The sequence below is a fragment of the Montipora capricornis genome, chromosome 10, assembly GCF_036669925.1.
Source record: "Montipora capricornis isolate CH-2021 chromosome 10, ASM3666992v2, whole genome shotgun sequence".
NCBI lineage: Eukaryota > Metazoa > Cnidaria > Anthozoa > Scleractinia > Acroporidae > Montipora > Montipora capricornis.
Window position 1 is genome coordinate 15,573,626 of NC_090892.1, and position 18,600 is coordinate 15,592,225.

At 38.3% G+C, this 18,600-nt stretch overlaps 1 protein-coding gene and 1 long non-coding RNA gene across 2 annotated transcripts in view; both read right to left on the reverse strand.

Annotated features, from left to right (window-relative positions):
* The window catches only part of LOC138019445 (neuronal pentraxin-2-like), a 22,646-nt gene extending 13,180 nt beyond the window's left edge, over positions 1–9,466 (reverse strand). Inside the window, exon 1 of the mRNA XM_068866236.1 lies at positions 9,029–9,466. Coding sequence (XP_068722337.1) covers positions 9,029–9,319 — 291 coding nt within the window. The 5' untranslated portion in view covers positions 9,320–9,466. The remainder of the gene's footprint in view (positions 1–9,028) is intronic.
* On the reverse strand, positions 1,869–3,889 carry LOC138019448 (uncharacterized). The gene is made up of 2 exons (XR_011126161.1): positions 3,096–3,889; positions 1,869–2,191 (listed from the first exon to the last, which is right to left on the reverse strand). It is a non-coding gene; the product is annotated as an uncharacterized lncRNA (long non-coding RNA).
* Positions 9,467–18,600: the final 9,134 nt, after the last annotated feature.

Consider the following 18,600-nt stretch of genomic DNA (forward strand, 5'->3'; position numbering starts at 1 on the left):
CAGCGGCAAATATTCACAACAAACCCTGTTATTTTTTTCCCTTTAACAACGTTCATTGTTATGTTTTGTGTAACCAAAAATAAAATATGTCAACTGTCACATCTGACTGCTGGGGGATTGTGTGCTTTTTCAAGTTTATGGGACTCTTTGCAAAGGGCGAGTTAGTTAATTCAACAAAGTAAGCTGCTTTTTCCGTTGAGAGACTGAAAATGTCAGCAAATGTGCAGAGCGCTTTTTTTGGCTTTTGATGCCAGCAAAACAGTTCACCACACTAGAAAATTTTTATTCGAGGGCCACTTGCTACTGGCTCACAAAGACTACAGAATTTGCCACATGGATGAATACATTTCACCAATGAAGGTGAGTGATGGAATAACATTACAATAGTTGCAATAATAATCTGCCCTGAATTGAATTTCCCCTACCCCTCAATATAGATTCTACGCCCCCCTTCTTTGTCAGTGCCAAAAATCTGCCAAGAGAACTGAAGCACTAAGTTACACAGAATTAGTCAGACAGGTAGAAAACCCTCAAGGATCAAAAGCAGGAGCTGGATATTAAGCAGAAAAAAATCGAGAACGAAAACAAAAACTTTCACAAAAAAACATGAAGGTAAGTATTTGGGTTTAGCTCATTACGACAATGACATGCCAATGCCTTTGCAGTACTAACCCCCCCCCCCCCCCCTTCACCAAGACACACACACCATTGACAGCAGTACACTGCTTAGCATTATACTGAGTGTGTTGGCTGTAATCAGTAACACACTCAACATGTTTCATTTCATATTATTTACATGCACAGAACAAACTGCATTGAACACGATGCACAACCCCATGAATTTATCAAATTGCTTTTCGCCTATTACAAGACCTGTGGGTAAAACCACACCAAAAAGTTAGCTCACTATAAAAAGGTAAAACAGATATCATTTTCATAATGGTTATGCTTTACAATGTAGCTGTGTCACCGAACACCCAAGGTCAATAATTTTGCTATTATCCCAACAGTAAACACTTAATGACTGGTCCAGAGGGAAACAGTTCATTTTGTTTCCCTAAAAATTTCAATGTTCCCCTGAGGCGCAGACGAGGGAAACAAAATGAACTGGTTCCTGAGAGACCAGTCATTAAGTGATTTGCTATATAGCACAAATAGGAAAACGTGCAATGGGAACAGCAACGGTGGTCGTTGGTCAACATTTGCAGGCAACAGTGCACTGTTACCCTCTGACGTCATAGATTTTGCATTGTTGCCCGCTCAGAGACTTTTGAATGGCAAAAGTGTTATTGTTAGATGTCATGTGACCTTGAAGTAACCAATGAGAGCATGCACTGCTGGGGGCAAAAACAGTTACGTAACAAAAATAATTATTATTCAACATAACACACTTTTGCTGGAAAAGCAAGATCAGCAACACAAATCAAATGTTGAATTGAGAGAAGACAATGTCATGCTTCACAAAAAAGGACAAAGTTATAGAGACAACACAGTTTTCAAGAAAAATATTGACTGACATAAAAATTAATACCATGCAAATGTAACCCTGTGAAAAAGCACCCCAAATGCCTAAATAATTTTCCAATATAGGTTTTAGTCAGAATAAACTTTTCCTTATCACAGACTAAATTCTTATGGTCAGTAATTTTCTTTCTAGTGCAAATAATATTGAACAAAACAAATAGTGTATTGTAATAATCAACTGATGTATGTTTACTATTTTTTCCTTTCATTTTCTCGAATTTGTTCTCCACCTATATATATATATATATCTGTTTGGGTCAAGTTAGCAGAAAATTGGGGAATCCACTCAAAAGAGACACTTGCAATACCACTGGCAGTACTAAATTCTAACAACAACGACAACATTATTTGTGTTCCTTTAATATATGTTTTACAACTAAAGGAGACACTGCATTTAGCTCTCTTGTGCACCATACAATTTCACAAGTCACTAGTCAACCACTAAACAAAAGGAGGAAAGAACTTATATGATCCAGACAAAATGGGAAATTTTGGTGGTGAACATTCTCCAGACTTGCTTGAAAATATCTTCCATGCTACAATGTATTTACAATAATGAAAAGGGTTTTCCGTGAACCAAGAAAGCTAATCTGCAGAGAGTAAAAGTAGGTTGCTGTACTACTGCACAACTTCAGTTTCTTCATAAATAAGGTATGGCTACCATTTCCTACAAACAAAAACAATGATAAAACCATTACACAGAAAGTGAATAATGCCAGTGTAAGCACAAGGGGAAAGATAATACCTTACATTATGAAATTTTGAACCGCGGATACTGTGTTTTTAGCTTTCTGATTGGTTCACTCACTCTCAGTTAACAGCTCTTATACAGTATGACATACATGTAATATGGAAACTGATTCCGTCAAGTGTTACCACGCTGGAAACTGATTGGCTTTAAATTTGTCCAAGTGTTAAGAATCAAATGAAAATTTAATAAAACAATAATCAATGGATATGATTGAGTGGTTGATCTCATATCAACATGCACTCATGGAATTATAATAATATTATTGTTCATTATTGTCTTGTGCTATAGGAATTATATGCTTATTAGTATAATTACTGAAAGTTCTCTGCACTGATTGGTTGTCATTGAGATGATTATTATTACGTGATAATCACCTAAGCGGTTTTTCAAAATAGCCACAAGCTGTTTTGTTGAGGTGACAGACGGATAAATTAATTGTTTTAAAGAAAATGTGTATTATTCAAATAATCAACTATGTAATAGGCGATTTGCACGATGGCATCATTTACTAAGAAATTGAGTTGCTTCTATTGTCAGGCAAATTTAAATTATTGTTTCCGATATTCCCTCAGACTCTATGAATGTTGGTGAATAAAAACCTCAACTTCATCTCGGTTTTTATTAACCGATATTCACCTTGCCTTCGGCGAATAATAATTGTTAATAATTATTATTTGGTGTTCATACTAATTTTTAGTGTTAAAGAATTTTCAGTCAGGGGTATGCATCTAACTAAAGCTGTAAGGCTTATTACTATTATTATTATAATAATTATTATTATTATTATTAGTAGTAGTAGTAGTAGTATTATATAATGTACCTGAAGTGTTTGCATGCTTCCAAAGCTTTGCTGCACATGTGTTTTTGTAGCCGTTTTGCAAACTTACATTTATAAAATGTGAAAAAGTTGACCAATATGGTTACTCTGTTACAGTAATGTACTTTTCTGGGCTGTTCCACAACTGATCAGGACAATATTTCCAAACACTGAGTGGAAGACGCTTTGATGCAGAAAAATACTTGCGAGGAACAGCAACAAAAACCTCGCACAGATCGATGGCATTTAACAGTCAAGGTTACGTGACGTGGAAATTGTAAATCCCAGGTGTTAAGAAAATTAAACTTTGAGGCTGAAGTTCACTCACAGTTCATCTGCAGCAAGAAACCCAGTGGACGATTTTATACGATCAAAGTTGTATGACCGCGTTACAGTCCTCAATAACAACGGCCAGCCAAACTTATTTTCAAAAGCAAAAACCTTTCGTCCATCAAGACCAAGTTGCTCCTGTAGTTCCCGAGAACAAAGAAGAATTTCGTTGCCAGTTCGCTGGTTTCTGTAAGATCTGGGGGCAGACCAACACCCCATGTCAAGAAAATTCACAGTAGCCAAAACCAACAAAATGATACACGAGGACGCATTGCTACTTGACATGCAGACTTGCGAAGTAATCAATCGTGTGTCCTCGACCGTTGAATTGGAATCGCTGAGTGTTCTCTCCGACCTTGAAAAAAAATTCCTCTGGCACCCAGGGCATGAGTCGTCTAACTTTCCACAAAATTTGACAAATGCTAGAGTGTTATTCTCCACTTCGATCGATCACTTCGAATCTTTAGAGTTTGCGCAGGCGCAGTTACGCGAAAAAAGAAAATTTTACGTCATTATTCTCCAGCCAATCAGCGGTTTTTGCGCTCTGTCAGTATTGCCTCCTTGATGAGCTCTAAACTTGAGCCCGTGATATGGTTACGTGTACTGGTCACATTGGCATACATGAAGGGGCGGACGGACGTACGTACGTTGTACGTACGGACGTTCATGACGTCATGGCTATAAAACCAAATTTTCTCACATCGATGGGTTACCATATTTTCTTAACTATGGTGCTCCGCGCGCGCGCGCCTTCGGCGCGCGCGAAGCTCCGCTACAATTAAGTACAGCCATACCCTTTTACTGATTTTAATGCAACACGTACAATTGCGCCCCAATATACAACTTCGTTCACCGGTCCTTTTGTGTGTATGCCTATATTTATCCACTAAGATCAGAAAATCGCTATTTGCCATCCGCAGATGTCTTAATACAAAAGAAAGAGTACACTTCACCGGCTGAGTCATTGTTGCCACTGGGTTTCCTGTGCTGTTCCCGTCAAATTTAGTCACGGGATTCCCTTGCGTTTTGTCATAAATTTCATCCGGCCTGTTGTCATTGTTATTGCTGGCCGCATTCATTGATTGTTTGTTGAAAGCATTTAACTAATCGAATGTGGTTCAGCGTTGTCTGTACTCTTATCGACAACGATATTCGTCATTACAGTGGTCAAAATTTGTTGTGGACTGCACCTCGTGGGATGAAGAATATCGTTGTCGATAAGAGTACACGCTGAACCACATTCGATTTGTTTTTACCACAACATTCAACGTCAAAGAAAACGTTTACTTTAGAGCGTTACCAAGATCATCACCCAACGAAACAGCAGGAGCGTTTACCATTTGTCAACAAAAACAGAAAATTCCGGTGGGGAAATCAAATGTTACAACTCACTTCACCGGAAAGTTTCAGAAAAAGATGGAAATCCTCAGACGTGTTCACCTTTCCTCGTTCCAACCGAAGTGGCTGGAAATTCCTGAACCATTTGTAAACTCTCACTCAACTCGGTTCACCTCGGCCTTCCGACACTGCAGGCTTTTGAAAATGGTTGCTGCCATTTTGATTTGTTATTGTTTTCGTCAAGCCGCGAGAGACTCGGGCCTGGCAAAAGGCCACATCGGGAAAATCCTATACCATTACTGGCGTTCCATTCCAACCGAATTTTCCCTGCACGCGTTGTCTATAACTTTCTCGCAATATGATTGGTTTATTTTCCAAAATGAGCGTTTCTGATTGGCTATTACATTGTATGACACATTGCCGCGAGCATGACGTGAGCAACGTTGCCTAGACTCTCATCGACAACAGCAAATTAGCCAATCTGGCACGGGATGCTCGAAGCACCGTTAGCGCTATCCAGCGTTAAATACCATGGAAACCTACAGCTTTTGACACCTCTTAAAGTGCCTAGTAAGTAAAAAAATATCTGTTGCTTATTTTAAAGACCTTTAAAAATGATGAAGAATGGTGTTTTCCATTTTGGAATATCTTCTCTCGTTTTTGTTCAAAAATTGATAATATAAATGAGAATATCTTCGAAAATATTGGATGGGTGTTGTTCAAACTTGGCACCAGTAATAGACCAATTCGGCAAACTCAATGTTGCACCCAATTCAAATCTTTTGGGAATAAAACGTTTTGTTCCAAGTATTTCCATATCATTTAAATGTGAATGCTTCATTATCATGCAAATTCAACACATAAAGAATCTTAACCCCGAGAGACTTGAATTGGGTACAACATCGACCTAGCCGAATAGGACATTTTCATGATGACGCCATTTGACTACAGGTACCAGAATCCTACAGCTTTTGCTTGTCTCATGCTAATTAGAGCTATTGTTTTTTTGACCCTGATGGGAATACAAAATTTAAATAAGAAAAGAAAAACAAACTGAATTCTGGTAGTTGTAGTCAAATGACGCTATCGTGAAAATTGCCTATTGGTCTATGCACATCAGATAAGCACAAAGTGAAACTATTAAGATGTTTCCATGACAACACTCTCGTTTCCAGCCCCTCTCTGCAATTAACCAACTATCTGGTATTGTGAACAGAAAAGTAGAGGCAGATGGTTAGATTTGAAACGCATGAACTGCCCATGTTTTACATCTCCGTACAAACTTACCGAGAGTTAACATGTCTTATTTCGGCAATAAACGACAATATCAATCCTTCGGGCAACCGGCCTCAGATTTCGAGATTACAAGCAGTTTTGGTAAAAAAAATATTATTACAACCCAGTATGGTCTCTCTGTCTGTAAAAGATGGTCTTTTCAGTGATGTTTGCTTTGATTTGCCCTCTCAAGGCGCAGAAAGGCATGCAGTCAAATTAAAGGACTTACAGATTTTGTCTTAGAGGAGACCACACTTGCGTGAAGGTGACGCTGCGCATTAGCAGGCATGCTGGAAACGCTTGCCTTAGGATAAGATGTATTTATCGCAAGCAAAGGCAAGAGGATCTCTAACTGGGACAATGACCTGTAAGCACAAATTCAAACTCGCTATCGAAGTTGACAGATACTTTCATCATAGTATTGCCCTTGCCACAGAACATTAGGGTCAAAGAAGGAAGCCACACCTCATGGAAAAAGAAAACCAGTTGAGGGCCTGTTCCACGGTTAGAATCAGCGCAAAGATCTGGGATCCAGTTGAATAGGGAAACTGAGGAGCAGAAGAAGACCAGACAAAAGCGGGAGAAAAAAAAAAAAAAAGAAAAGAAGTATGATTTCTACGTGTCAAATTTCTCGAGAATGTATCAGTTTTGCATAGCCCTGCTGATAAAGTCTTGGACTATTAGCACGTCTTATAAATATAAATAACGCATGAATAAAAGTGTGTAGTTGAATTTTTTTAACTATTGGCCCTTCGGGAATATGTTTCCAAAGTCAGAGTGACTGGTTTGTGGTTGGAGCGAAAGAGAAACCTTTGCAATCATTAAAACCCCGGAAAATGGCGTCTTAGATGACCAAGTGGAAAGGGATAAGCTTGGCACAAGTTTCGGAGGCAACTAATTAACCCGTATACTATAAAATCATTGACCGAATGCAAAAATGGCCGCCAACAAATTATTCTTTTGTCTTTGTGTAAATTAGCCTAACTAGCCTCGTTAACACGTGTAAAAGTGAAAGAATTTGGGCTGTAAAACGAGGCTAGTTAAGCTAATTAACACACAGACAAAATAACAATTTGTTGGCGGCCGGCAGCAGGTGTTCTTTCGTTTGGCCTTAGTGATCTTAAAATTCAAGAGTTTTTTTTTTTTACCTCGAACAAGGTAAAAGGACCAAATTGAATTTTAGAAAGCTGGAGAATATAAAAGGAGGTACATGAATATTTTGCAAAGGGGTGTCAAGGTACCGTCAAAGAATTCATCGTAGTGGAGATCAAGAATCCAGAATTTTGAAGGCATTTAATGACGGCTGCTCGGTTGAATCCCGAATTTGGCCAACACCGATTACTAATATTTGTACATACGGGAAAGAAGCTGTACTAGAATTAAATTCAGGAAATGCTCACCTGTATTATACTTAAAACATCAATACATGTTGTGTATGAATGGGCAGCCAAATTACTTTCAAATCATCGCGAAAACGAAAACAGTTATTATTATTATTTTTATTCCAAACAGATTTGCAAAAAAAATATATCCCATGGCTGCAGTTGACTTTTTGACTCATCTGTCATATTTTTGCGACGGCTGTGAATTTAATGAAGTTCGTATTTTACCTCGGCACTCGAAATGTTGAGTTCTACATACTTATAATAGTTCCCGTTCATTAGATAAGGGTTTATTAGTCAGAACAGACGGTATCCATCATAGTGGGATACATTTGATCCAAAAGATAGTGATCGGAGAAAACTATTTGGACTAACACTACTCTTTCAAACACAACTTGGGTCACGGACAGAGCAACTTGTTCACTTTGCACTTAAGAAGCAGATGAAATAGAGGATATTACATGGCCGAAAGCATTTTATCAATATCTATATAATAAACAGAACATTACATGGCCACTTCAGTGGGGATACGAATTTTATCTTCTCGTTCTGAAAGTATCTCTCGGTGAAAATATCATTTTTTAGTAAAAGGAAAAATCCTGGGATCGATTTCATCACTATCTATATAATAACAATAACCCATTTTGTATCATATGTAGCATCCAAGGGCTATTTATGTCACATGTGAAATGAATTAGCCAGTATAAAAAATGCCATAATACTCTTTGCTTGTCCCTCCAAAAAGTTCGCATAAGCACTGTTTTTATCTTTTCTTGGGACATATAATGGTCCCAAGAGAAACTGGAAACAATGCCTATGCAAAATTTGGAGGGACAAAGAGCATTATGGTATTTTTGATACTAGCTAATGAGCCATTTTCGAAATATCAAATATTCAGCTTGATAGCGAGGCAGTGAGGACAAAAACAATAGAAACACGTTGGAATGAATGTGAAAAATATTTACATATCAACCACTTTCCATTGTCTTTGCCCTCACTGCCTCACTATCAAGCTGATTTTTAATATATCGAAAAAGGCCTATTTCACCACTCTCCACAATGTTAAATAAATCAGCAAGCTATTATCTAACAAAGAGAACATTAATTTGTCAATGCTTTTTTATTCCAGTCGCTGCAAACGAACTGGCGAAATTGTAAACTGTTTCATAAAACCCTAGTTGTTATGAAGGATTCAAGAAGAATCAGTGATAATCAACCAGCCTGTCTTTTCTTTAAAATTAAAATAAATAATGCAGCTGCCCGCAGCATCACTTTTTTTATCCATAAATGTACATGTATTAACATCACTTTTTTTTATCCATAAATGTACATGTATTAACATGGGCTCCCATCGTGAGATGACTTTCAGCATGGAATTGTAAGAAGTTGCTTGAGTAAGCTTTACAACGTAAGCTTAACATAAAATCATGATAGCAAATGTTTGTTCAGTACAGCGATAAAATTAGTTCATATCTTTAATGTCAGATTTGCTTTCCATCTTTGTTCTAAAGGATATTAAAATTGAGGATATTTCAATACCTTACTGATTCACATTTCCTCGATCCGGTCCAAAGGGAAAAGAACGTACCTATTACAAGACAGCATTCTTACCTCTCGCAACTGCTGATAAACACATCCGCTTGAAAATACAAGCTCCTCGTTCTGGTCCCCACAAATGTCAATGCCGCAATCGTTCAGTTCACAAGTCGAACTTTCCTTGTGAAAGTTATAGGAGACGCATCGAGAATCAGAAAAACACATTTGAATACACCATAGCCAGTCGTCGGTAAGCAGTCTTTGGAAAATATGACCCATTGCAGCAAAATCTGTAACCACTAAAGGATTGTGACCAACTGCTTCAAGTACAAAACAGAAAGCTAAAAGACCCTTGATCCTGGTCATAATAATTTACAGAAACAATTTAAAAAGAGATATAACTTAAGGGCAGCGAAGTTTTCAAAAATCGTGAGGGTTTTTTTTAAACAAAATTGAGATGTTTCGTGTATCTTTTCATGCCTTCGGTTTTGTTTGTTGTTTCCTTTCTCCTATGTCTCAAAGAAACACCTGCTTGATATATCTTATTATTAAATTTTCAATCTCGGTTAATGCTTTTCTTGTGCTCTGATTGGTTCAATCAATCTCGGTTATCAGCTCATGTACCTTACCTTCTATGGCAAACGATTGCGCTAAGCAATGCTAAGCTAAATCTTTTTTCGCCGGAAAGCGAAATTTCTCTCTGAACAAAGCAAGAAAAACATCTTTGTGGAAAGTTTGGATCATTTTTGGTGTTTAAAAGTACGCGAAAAGGTAAGAAATGTTTTTTGTGATGAGCCTGCGTCTGTCTGACCACCAGGTATTACACAACATCACATCTTCAACAAGTTTTCTCGATTTCACTCGGATTTTCTCGATTTTTTCTCTTGTATTTCGTACAATCAACGCACGCTCATGGAATAATTGTTAATTAACCCAATATCAGGGCGTATATTCTACCCGTGAAACATCTCTATATTTTTATGCAACTATCATTATTAAAAGAGTATCAACCTTTTTTCGCCAGAGTGCCATGTAATTGAGTTCCTCACTTAGTAAATCTACCTTATTAAATTCAGGCGCCTAAATTTATTTCAAGGAAAATTACTTGTGCAGTTGTCCCCTTAAAAAGATATGTACATGTATATGCATCACGTAAAAAAAAATTCTTCAAATTTATTAGTGACTTTTCAAAGAGGACGCCGTGGACTACAGCTATTTCATCGTCAAAACAATACAGTCTTTGCTGATGACAAAAACTGACTTTTAGTAAGAAACATTAAATGTCAGAAGGATAGAAGGATACTTAAACATTCTGGAAACTTCGACACATGCACTTTGTTAGATGGTCTCAAAAATGGCAAGTGAATTTTTAAAAGATTTTAATGTTCGTTCACTGAGATTTCTATTAGTCTCCTAATAGCATTTATCAGAAAAAATAAAGCTAGACCATTAATTTGATCACATTTTCAGTCTTAGCGGTATATAGCTATAATAAAACTACAGTATTTTAAATGTTGAGGTATAAATATTCTGTTCTCAAATTCCAAAACCTGCATTTTTTTTCATAAAGATAATAATGCTTTTCCTCGAACTATTGTTAATAGGCCTGTTTTTTCGACTGCATGGGAGTGTTTAATATCTTCTTTCTCAATATTGAGGAATTCGAGGAAATTGTTTTACATTATTTTGATGGTTTGCACGACTTTTCTAATATCATAACTTTAATATTTTATGTGACTTTTAATTTTTATGGTATATACAATTTACGCATTTGTCACATTAATTAATTTTTTTCAAATTTATCATTTACTGTATGTCATATATATACATACATATATATTTACTTAGTCTTCTCGAATATAGCTTAAAGGCTCTGGTGAATTTGTAATGTACTTGAAGAAATCCACATAACTTAAAGGTTGTCAACGAGCCAGGCGAGCGAAGACTCGCGGCCTGAGGAAGGCGACAGAATGTATAGACGTGTGAGATTGTTGCGTAGGCCGAATATGATAACATTTGATATAATATAACGTAATTCAGGCTTTATTACCAATCAGAGAGCCGATACTATTTATTAGCCAATGAAAAGACAGTCAACAGATGGTGAAATTAATTTGTCGTTTACACTCACGAAAACATGCATTGGATAATTTGAACTATACGTGTCATATTTATTCTGCGGCTAGTTGCCATGTGGAAGACCATATTTAAACCTCGGCCGATTTCAAATCGACACCCTTTTCAAAAAGAAAGAAACAATTCAAATGGTTGACATCAGCAACCAAAAGACCGTACTTATCACGTGTAAGGCAAATACACTACCTACTTTTTTCGTTATTCCTTGGAAATATATTACAATGATTAGCTTTGGTCTTGAGGGTTCAACCGTGAGTAACTGCAATGAAATTGTGATTCTAATTATTAGAAACGGATTTCAAACAAGAACCAGTGGCATAGCGTGCGATTTTGAAGGTGTACGCACTCGAAGAGTACAGATAATTGTTATTTAATTCCAGTTGACAATAAAAAATCGATTTTCATTCCTGAACAAAGGAAAAACCGATTAAACCGCTTTTTGAAAACAGCAAACGGTTAAATTAGTGCCCAAGGAAATAATTTGTGGAGTAACTTCTTCCACTAAGTATGAGCTATTACTGGTGTTCTGTTTTGTCGTTGTCGTTCTCTTTCGCTCTCCTTGACTTGATTAAAGGGAACCTCCACTAAAACAGGAATATATCTTTAAAATAGTTAACATAATGCTCACAATCAAAATTGTTCGAACGTTTTCCAATGGGAGCGTTTGTATCCGAAATAATTAAATTTTAAAAACGGTTGTTTTGGTTTTCAAATTTCCCGGGCGCCGCCATCTTGAATAATTGTGACGTGTCATGGTTGCCCTATTGTTTTAAAACAAAAGCTCTTTGTGCAAATACAAAAGAGCAACCATAACACGTCACAATTATTCAAGATGGCTGCGCCCAGGAAATTTGAAAACCAAAACAGGCGTTTTTGAAATTCATTTATTTCGGATACAAAGGATTCCATTGGAAAACGTTTGAACAATTTTGATTGTAAACATTATGTTAAATATTTTGAAGTTGTATTCTTGTTTTAGTGGAGGTTTCCTTTAACTGCGTAGCCGCCAGTGTGGACCACAGCTATCATGATACGTCAAACTGGATTGAAGCCAGCGAAAAATGCAGAAAGAAAACATTTACCAAACCGTTTTCCACCTGACCACGAAAAGCGTTGACTGTGTAAGAACTATAGTTGACGTAGTATGGCCGTGTAGCCTCGTCGAGGTACAAAAAGCGTGCGAAAAATGAATTCTCGCTTATGTTTAGGTGAGTTAACCTGGGTTGAGCCTGCAATCCAATCGAAAACCAGTACCTGGTCAGCGGTCAAATAAAAACAAAACCAGCTGACCTCGGTGAGCTCTAAGCTCGAGCCCGGGATATGGTCACGTGATACTGGTCAGCGGATACATTGTTTTGACAGGTGTCAATTGATGAGGACTGACATGGATGTCCAAAATTGATGTCCAATATCGAAGATGTATGCTGTAAACTAGCATGATACTGGTCACATTGGCATACATGGTTGGGTGGTGGACGTACGTACGTACGATCAATGACGTCGTGGATATAAAACCAAAATTTCTCGCATCGATAGGTTACCATATTTTCTTAACCATGATGTTCCGGGGTTCCACTGGAGGCTCGAAAGGGTTTTCAGCTGAGCGCGAGCGCGTAAGCCACACACGCAATTCTAAAACCTACTCGCGTCAGCTGATGATTCAAAATGGCTCACCAGAAATAAACAAATACCGCCAATTTCTCTCACCTCTCTTCTCATTCTTATATACATGGAATATAAATAGACATCTCCTATTCACGAAAACTACGAAAATTGTGCACAAACGGTTTAATGGTAACTTAAAAATCCGTTTGTGTTGGCCCGTAGCTCCACTCGCGCGTGCACTCGAGTGAGCGGGTGACGCATGCGTAAATGCTGATCTTGTAACCCCCTCATTTTTCCAGATTTTGCAACCTCACTTGTTTATATCTCTGCTTCCGGACGGTGAATTTTTTTCACTTTTTGCATGTCAGCTTAGATTAATTTAAAACGTTGGTCTTTCAAATTAAAAAAAGTTCTGTTGGTGAAAAAAAAAAATAGAGACACATTTCAAAACAACTGATTTATCTGAAAAACTGACCTACAGATTTTGTTGAATTTTAAGTATTGTAGAGATTATTAATATCTAACATTATCTGGTAACCCTTAATGGGAAGATTTCACCTTCCCGTTATTCCAAAAAAGACCATATATCTTGATTTTAAGGCTCAAAGAAATTACTTATATCGTTGCCATGGTAACCTTATTTTGGAGAAAATTGTGATATGACAATTCTATGGTGGGTACTTTATCGTATTGAATCCATCGTAATTGGAAGAATATTGTTCGAATTTAATGCTGGATTAGTATTTTATTAATAGTGTTATTATTCCTTTTCCCTTAAATGTGTAAATTGTTTTGCTAATCGGTGGTTTTGTTCATTTAATGTTATTGATATATCGGCCGCGAATTTGTCATGTCTACTGGCAAGAGAAAATGAGGGGACAGAGAGGGAGGCTCCCGGTCCAGCCCTTGGGATATGTCATGTCCACGAAAGTTATTTTTAGACGAGCGGAAGTCTTTGTTATAGCGGAAGTCTATCTTCCGAGACGTCCGCATGCAGGCCAACCTCGGTCTGATGTTTGAAAGAAAAGCAAAGATTTCATGTAATGGCGGACGAAGTGTACTTAACGTCTGCATGCGGACGTCTCAGAAGACAGACTTCCGCTAGAACAAAGACTTCCTCCCGTCTAAAAATAACTTTCGTAGACATGACATATCCCGGCCAACGCTCTGAGCCTCCCTCTCTGTCCCCTCATTTTCTCTTGCTACTGGTGAAAAACAAGGTTGCACCATGATGAAGTGACGATGGCAATTTAAGGTGGCTCGAAATAGTCGAACAAATAAACACATTCTGTCCTTAGATACAGTTAGGGTAATCATATCAAGAAGAAATTTGCCCAGGGTATTGAGACATACTACGGTTAATTAATGGAGGTTTCATAGTCCACGAAACCTGAGGCCAGGCGCATGTGTTCATGTCAGAATCTTTAAGGAGAAATATCACTAGCTTGTGTTTTCAGAAAGTTTGTTTACATCACGTACAGGTAATTTGTTGGAGCGGATCTTTTTTGAAGTTTCATTGTTGGTTGCATTGCCGTATTATGCCGATTCTTGTTCCAAGCCAAGCTGGCGTGTTTCAGTGAAATACATCGAACTGTGAATGATCTCTTGAAATAAAGAGTGGAATAAGGTACATCAGTAAAATTCTTTTTTGACCTTGAACTGACAAAGTTACCTGACGGTTTCTAATTTTAGCGTGATTCCTATTCGCTGGCTGTTGAAAGTTGACTCTGAAATCAGTTTTTTCCTTTTCCATTCGCTCGCTGAGGATGTGCTTGTTTTCTTTTAAAACTCATGCGATTAAAAGAAATTGAACTCCAAACTGGTGAATTCGACACTAAATTTCACTTGAAAAACCGATATCGCACTTATCCCCTATTTATCCCTTCGTGATTCATGCGATATCGGTTTTTCGAGTGAAATTTACCGTGGAATTCACTAGGTAGGCAATGAATTTGTTGTAGAAGAAAGCGAAGAGAATGATTAATTGAGCAGTAACCGGAAACACCTAAACGACTGGACAATTCCAAAACTTTTTGTTTTCTGTAAACTCACAGGCAGTAAGAATAAATAAACAGGGAGCTACGCTTTTTAGGCTTGGCTAAATCTATAAAATTAAGTTTAATTAAAGAATCCATACGACAATCCACACACTATTAGGCTCGATTACCAGCCGCTGTTTCGACAAATGAGCCAGCGCTCACTCCCGAAATCGAGTGAGCGGCGGAATCTCCGTGCAGTGTTGTGGTTGTCCTGTTCTCTCCAGCAGAAGAACGTTCGGCGGAATCTCCGTGCAGTGTTGTGGTTGTCCTGTTCTCTCCAGCAGAAGAACGGACGGCTTCGATGCAAGAGAAAATGAGGGGACAGAGAGGGAGGCTCAGAGCGTTGGCCGGGATATGTCATGTCTACGAAAGTTATTTTTAGACGGGAGGAAGTCTTTGTTCTAGCGGAAGTCTGTCTTCTGAGACGTCCGCATGCAGACGTTAAGTACACATCGTCCGCCATTACATGAAATCTTTGCTTTTCTTTCAAACATCAGACCGAGGTTGGCCTGCATGCGGACGTCTCGGAAGATAGATTTCCGCTATAACAAAGACTTCCGCTCGTCTAAAAATAACTTTCGTGGACATGACATATCCCAAGGGCTGGACCGGGAGCCTCCCTCTCTGTCCCCTCATTTTCTCTTGTTCGCGGCTATGTCTCTAAAAAGGCTTATGGTGTATGAGGCCACCTAACCAGAAACAGCCATAACTCAAAAAGGTCGAGAGCTGGAACGTATAGATGCTTAAGAAACCACGACGGCTACGGTGACGAAAACGTCACTTCAAACTATTAGTCTGAGCTATTATTCTAAGTGTTCCACGATATTTCCATTTTTGACGAGTACGGAACAGAAATGTACAAAAATGCGTGCTGCACGTGCAGCACGATCATTTTTTCCTCTTTTAACCAATAATATTATATTGCTTTTTGGCGTTGGCGTTGCCGTAGCCGTCGTCGTTTCTTTTAGGACGGTTACTGTTAGATTTTTGGGAGGCGCGGTGGCCTCATGGCTAGTGTGCTCCACTCCGGAGCGAATGGTCCGGGTTCGGGTCCTGGCCGGGAACATTGTATTGTGTTCTTGAGCAAGACACTTTACTCCCACGGTGCCTCTCTCCACCCAGGTGTATAAATGGGTACCGGCGAAATGCTGGGAGTAACCCTGCGATGGACTGGCATCCCATCCAGGGGGGAGTAGAAATACTCCTAGTCGCTTCATGCCATGGAAACTGGGGTAAGCTCCGGCCTGATGGGCCACTTGGCTCGTATGCAGACTTAACCTTACTGTTAGGTTTTTGCAGCAAAAAACGTGGTGGTATTGGGTTGCTTGCACTATCCATGATTTGCCCTAAGGTGGCTGAACACGGTTTTGAACACCTTTGTTTCATTTACCTTCTTCTCTAAAACCCTTGATCCTTTAGTCACCAAAAATGGTAGCAAGCAAGTTAACAACACGAACTTTCGTCTTTTGATAGTCAAGCTGACGTATATGCCGTTGCCATGGCAACATGAATAAATATAAACAGGCTTTTAAAATCGGTTTTGTTTATTTGCAGAAAATCTGGTGGTTACATTTTCTTTATAATTTGCATGCAACAAGCTTGTAACGATGCCCACAATTTAACACTATTTTAATAATAATTTGACAGAGAGATCTTTAATTATCCCTTGTTGAAGTTTCACTGGAATATCTAGAATTTCCTGTGTTAAAGTTCAATCTTTTTCAATACTCCAGTTATTTATTTCTTAAAGTATTTTCGTGCCAAATTTCGTTAAATTCTAACCACTGGTTCTCGAGAAATAGGCGTATTTCCGAGAAAGCTATTCCGCATTCAGTCCCAGTTTTTGAACTTACTACGCATGCGCTACATTTAGCTGAGTTCTTTCGTCAAAGAAAAATCTGCGTTCTTTGCATCGTTACCTTTTCTAATACACATTTCTCATAGAAGACTAAAACCATGAAAATACTTTGTTCAGTTATGAGGAAAAATAATACAGATAGCGGAAGCATTGAGCAAATAAAATGATTGCTGTATGTATTGAAGCCATGTTTATTATTTTTTTGTTATCCTTTGCTGGCGCGCTGTATTGCGTTAGCAAGAGCGCGCGCAAAAACTGTGTTCGGCCACCTTAAAGGGCGTTCGCGCCAAAATCTTCCTACGGTGAGATTTTCTTCATTTCTCGCCTAGAGTTAGGTCGTGAAGTACTTACTCCAAAAAATGAAAAAAAAAAAAAAATTGGGAGTGTGTTTTTTTAATCGCTGGTTGTTTCCACACAGGTCCGCACTATTCAGGCGGACGAGGATGAAATTCACGAAAGTAAAGGAAAAGAACTTCTAAAACCATGCTAAAACTTAAGTTCCTAGGGTAATAAAAACATTAAAAAGAAACAGCCCCATTAAATTTACGCAACGGTTCGTCCTCGAGTTTTCCAAACTTTCAGCCTCTACTCGATCAGCTATCTATCCTCCCGCTCACTTCTCTTTAAAGTTTCATGATGATTCGGAAATAAATGTGCCATTCACTTGCCGGCCTGGAATTTTTTCCCAGGCGTTTTTGTCGCCACGTTATTTTAACTAATGCTTGAAAAATATGTATGAAAGTCAAGTAGACTAGTGCACGACTGATAAAACAACGCGAATATCGGTCGTGCAGTAGTCTACTTGACTTTCATAAATATTTTTTAATCAATTTTGACTGATCACGTTCTTCTCTGATCCAACGTTGTGCAAGACTTATCGTCTACGGTTTTTGCAAAGGTTTTAAAATTTCAACTTCACTAATGCTAGAAGTAATGCGTGACATATTACAGTCGCGTTACATCTGCAGTAACGTTGCGCACAAACAATTAGCGCGAACGTCCTTAAGCACGAGCAATCCCTTGTGATGTGTAGCTACTTGGTTGCAGAATTATCAGAAGCCTTGTGGTCAACAGGCCCAATCTGATTGGGCATACTTTGTCTCGACCCGTATTCTAAATTTAGATAATAGGAGGTTTTCACGTGACGTCATCGCCGCCATGTTGGTGGACTAAACCAAAAGATCTCTCATTAGATTCTTTTGTTCAAAAGGTGGATAACGTTATCCACCGGATAAATCACAATCCTGCGGATAAACACTAGCAAAACCAGAAGCCAGAAGTTTTTCCAGAAGTAGTACATTTCCCTATTGTTATTGGTGTCTCTAGAGGTTGGTTGAAAACGTCCTATACAGTAAACTGATGGGCCAAGGCCAAATGAGAGAGATCGACACTTGTGGGTTAAAAGGGCTTCTGGTATACTATATGTTAATCACGACAAATAAATCAATATACATATTTATTTTTTCGTTTCACTTGGGGATGCATACTATTAGCAAAGTACAGCGTATCATGTTTCTTCCAAGCAGCTCAGTATTTCAGCAGTCCGTAACTCTGTCATTGCACTAATCAAGAGCTTGATATGCAATATATGACCGTCACAAGCTGTCAGGTAATAAACAGAAAATATTTGAGACCACGACGAGATTTAAATCAATGTGTGCCTTGGTCGATTGGTCACGATCATTGTCTTTGATATTCACCACCTTCCAACATTTGTTTTTAAGGCCCGTTTTAAACGTCGCATTCTTTTACATGTGCCAAATCTAATGCAAATGAGAAAAATCTATTGTTTTCGGTCATTTGCATTATATTCGGCACATGTAAAATGCGACGTTTAAAACGGACCTAATCTGTGTCATCTAAGCCCAGTTTAATTGCTAAGCTCACTCGAATCCTATTTCACAAATGCAAGCTCAGCGGTGTAAGATCCGAGCTAAGTTCGCCTTGTGTTATTAGTGCTCGGATTTTTTCCGAATATACCTGAGCGATTCAGTTCAGAGACATTATTC